Raw genomic sequence first — 213 nt, 5'->3', positions numbered from 1 at the left:
ATGCTTCTCTCCGGCAGCGCTGTGGGGTGCAGGCTGGGGCTCGTGGGTGGCAGCCGAGAGCCGTGGGGCTCCTCCGCACTGGCTTGTCCTAGCAGGATGGGAGCGGGCTGCGCCGTACTTACATCCGTCAGGTGGCTGCCCCTGCGGGAGGAGAGCAGGGTGACTGGCAGCACCGGCAGCCCTGGGGCACAGGCCGGGACACGGCAGGGCCCG

At 71.4% G+C, this 213-nt stretch overlaps 1 protein-coding gene across 1 annotated transcript in view; it reads right to left on the bottom strand.

The window, feature by feature from the left end:
• LOC104622416 (chromosome unknown open reading frame, human C21orf2) overlaps positions 1–141 on the bottom strand; it is a gene marked incomplete at its 5' end in the record, with an annotated part of 5,135 nt that extends 4,994 nt beyond the window's left edge. Inside the window, one exon of the mRNA XM_010289183.1 lies at positions 123–141. Within this exon, the coding sequence (XP_010287485.1) occupies positions 123–141 (19 nt within the window). The remainder of the gene's footprint in view (positions 1–122) is intronic.
• Positions 142–213: the final 72 nt, after the last annotated feature.

This window comes from Phaethon lepturus, unplaced genomic scaffold (genome assembly GCF_000687285.1).
Source record: "Phaethon lepturus isolate BGI_N335 unplaced genomic scaffold, ASM68728v1 scaffold23976, whole genome shotgun sequence".
Classification (NCBI taxonomy): Eukaryota; Metazoa; Chordata; class Aves; order Phaethontiformes; family Phaethontidae; genus Phaethon; species Phaethon lepturus.
This window is presented reverse-complemented; position numbering and strand designations above follow the sequence as displayed.